Here is a 1,877-nt window from a genome sequence, read left to right as displayed (position 1 = left end):
AAAAAAAAAAACAAAAAAACCCTACTTTCCAATGCTCCCATAACAATTTCAGGAAAAGCGCCTACTCTTGGTTAGTGGGGGCGCCTCAGGGGCAGAGATCTCCTCTAGCACGTCCTCATAGGTGTCCAGAACTTTTAAAACCACAAAGGTCAGCGCTCTGTCTCCGTACAGCCCCATTCTTAAGTCCAGCGCAAGACTGAGGACGCGACCGGAGAATCCCCGCCAGACCGCACGGTTTGGTGCGCAGCGGCGAGCGCACGGAGATGCTGTCCAGAGCGCAGCTGTCCCAGAGGCAGCGTACGCTTCGGTGCGCCCTGCCTCCCTTGCGCTTAGCCCGGCGCAGCTCAGCCTGGACAACTTTGGTCATTTGGGTTCTGATCCTGGGCACTGGTTTAGGGACCCGAGAAGTGGCAAGCGGGTGGGCTCGGATTTGCACTCGCAAACCCCTGTTAATCCAGAAAAAGGAGTTTAAGCGCAATTACGTGAGTCAGGGGAGAGAGTTCCCGAGAGCATGTCTAGCAGCCTTCCCAGCTCTAGCAGTGCCAACAGAGGATCGAAGAGAGGGAAGGCCGACATCGACCCGGCTGTTGGGATGAACCCCACTCCGCCCGAGCATGATCGACGCCCCTCCAGGCCCTCTTGACGCCCAACTCCCTCCCCTTGCGTGTCAGAGCCTGCATCGCCCTGGTCCTTGGGGAAGTTCCTAGGAATCACCGCGGAGAGCGGACGAGGTTGGGCTCCCCACGTGAGTCCCAGCAAATGTCACAGGTCACGTCGTGCCAGGGAAGGAGAACAGGGAATGGCTAGGATTGCGGGAAAAACAGTGTCAGGGGCAAACTCCAGCAGGAGGTAATTTTTTTTTTTTTTTGTAGAAGGCATTCAACAGCTGTGCCAGTACAGCTGGACCCAGTTCGCTGATGTCAGGTCTGAGGATAAAAGTTGTGGTGATAACAGGAGTGTTAGAAAGCCTCCGATTCACTGCTGACTTCGAGATGGGCTTTTTTGGAACCCTCCAAGTCTTGGACTAAAGTCATTTCATCATTCTTTGAAAAAGAAGTCCCCCCCCACTTTCCCTATCACCAACTTCTCAGGGTGTTATGGGATGGTGCCAAAGCCTGATTCATACGTTGTGACATCAGAGATGATTCTGGTTAGCAGCTGGACATTGGATAGGCAGACAGGAGCTAGAGATCCAGATTTTTTCACTGGCTTGGGAGATACGGAGGGACAAAGGCAAGGGCATGGAGCTGCATCTGTCTCCCTCATCTCACATGCTTTCTCTTGTCGTGGCTTGCTGTAGGGCCAGGAAGTGTGAGTCCCCACTAGTAACTTCAGCTACGTCTCTTAATTACTGATGGGCAGAGGGATGGGAGAAGGCAGCCACCGCCATTCCACCTGCGTTCTTCTGGAGATGTAACCAAAGCTGCCTCCATTTCTTTGTGTCTTCCTTTAAAACATTGTGTCTATAATCGGTGGCTGTCATGGTAGAGATGAGACAGGCAGGGCGACTGCTCCTCAGGCATCCTGGAAGGCACCTCGTTGTCTGTTAAACACATTGGTGAACATTTGTCCCTATGGCCCCCAGTTTCTTTATCTGTAAATATGTGACCTCTTAGATCACATTGATTATATTACCTTTCTGCTCACAAACTTTTGGTAGACTTGAAGTTGTTTTGAGATTTACAGTTATCCCTCCTTCACTGGCTCCAAGCTGTCTTTCCAGCCTTATTTCCTTCATTTTCGTAGGCTTCTGCCAAACAGTATCTGAGGGTAACATGCTCTAATCGTGCTCTGAGATTTCTTTTTCCCAACCTCACACCCTCAGGTGTTGGATTCTCATGTCATTCAATGTTCATCTAATTTGACATCTCCAAAAT

At 51.0% G+C, this 1,877-nt stretch overlaps 1 protein-coding gene across 1 annotated transcript in view; it reads right to left on the bottom strand.

The window, feature by feature from the left end:
* Nucleotides 1-576, bottom strand: part of TSLP (thymic stromal lymphopoietin) — a 5,638-nt gene extending 5,062 nt beyond the window's left edge. Inside the window, exons 1-2 of the mRNA XM_012659504.1 lie at nucleotides 548-576; nucleotides 170-446 (exon numbers count right to left, since the gene is read on the bottom strand). Of these exons, the coding sequence (XP_012514958.1) occupies nucleotides 170-446; nucleotides 548-576 (306 nt within the window). The remainder of the gene's footprint in view (nucleotides 1-169; nucleotides 447-547) is intronic.
* Nucleotides 577-1,877: the final 1,301 nt, after the last annotated feature.

The sequence above is a fragment of the Propithecus coquereli genome, unplaced genomic scaffold, assembly GCF_000956105.1.
Source record: "Propithecus coquereli isolate 6110/MARCELLA unplaced genomic scaffold, Pcoq_1.0 Scaffold62, whole genome shotgun sequence".
Classification (NCBI taxonomy): domain Eukaryota; kingdom Metazoa; phylum Chordata; class Mammalia; order Primates; family Indriidae; genus Propithecus; species Propithecus coquereli.
Note: the sequence above shows the minus strand (reverse complement) of the source record. Positions and strands in the feature narration are given on the sequence as shown.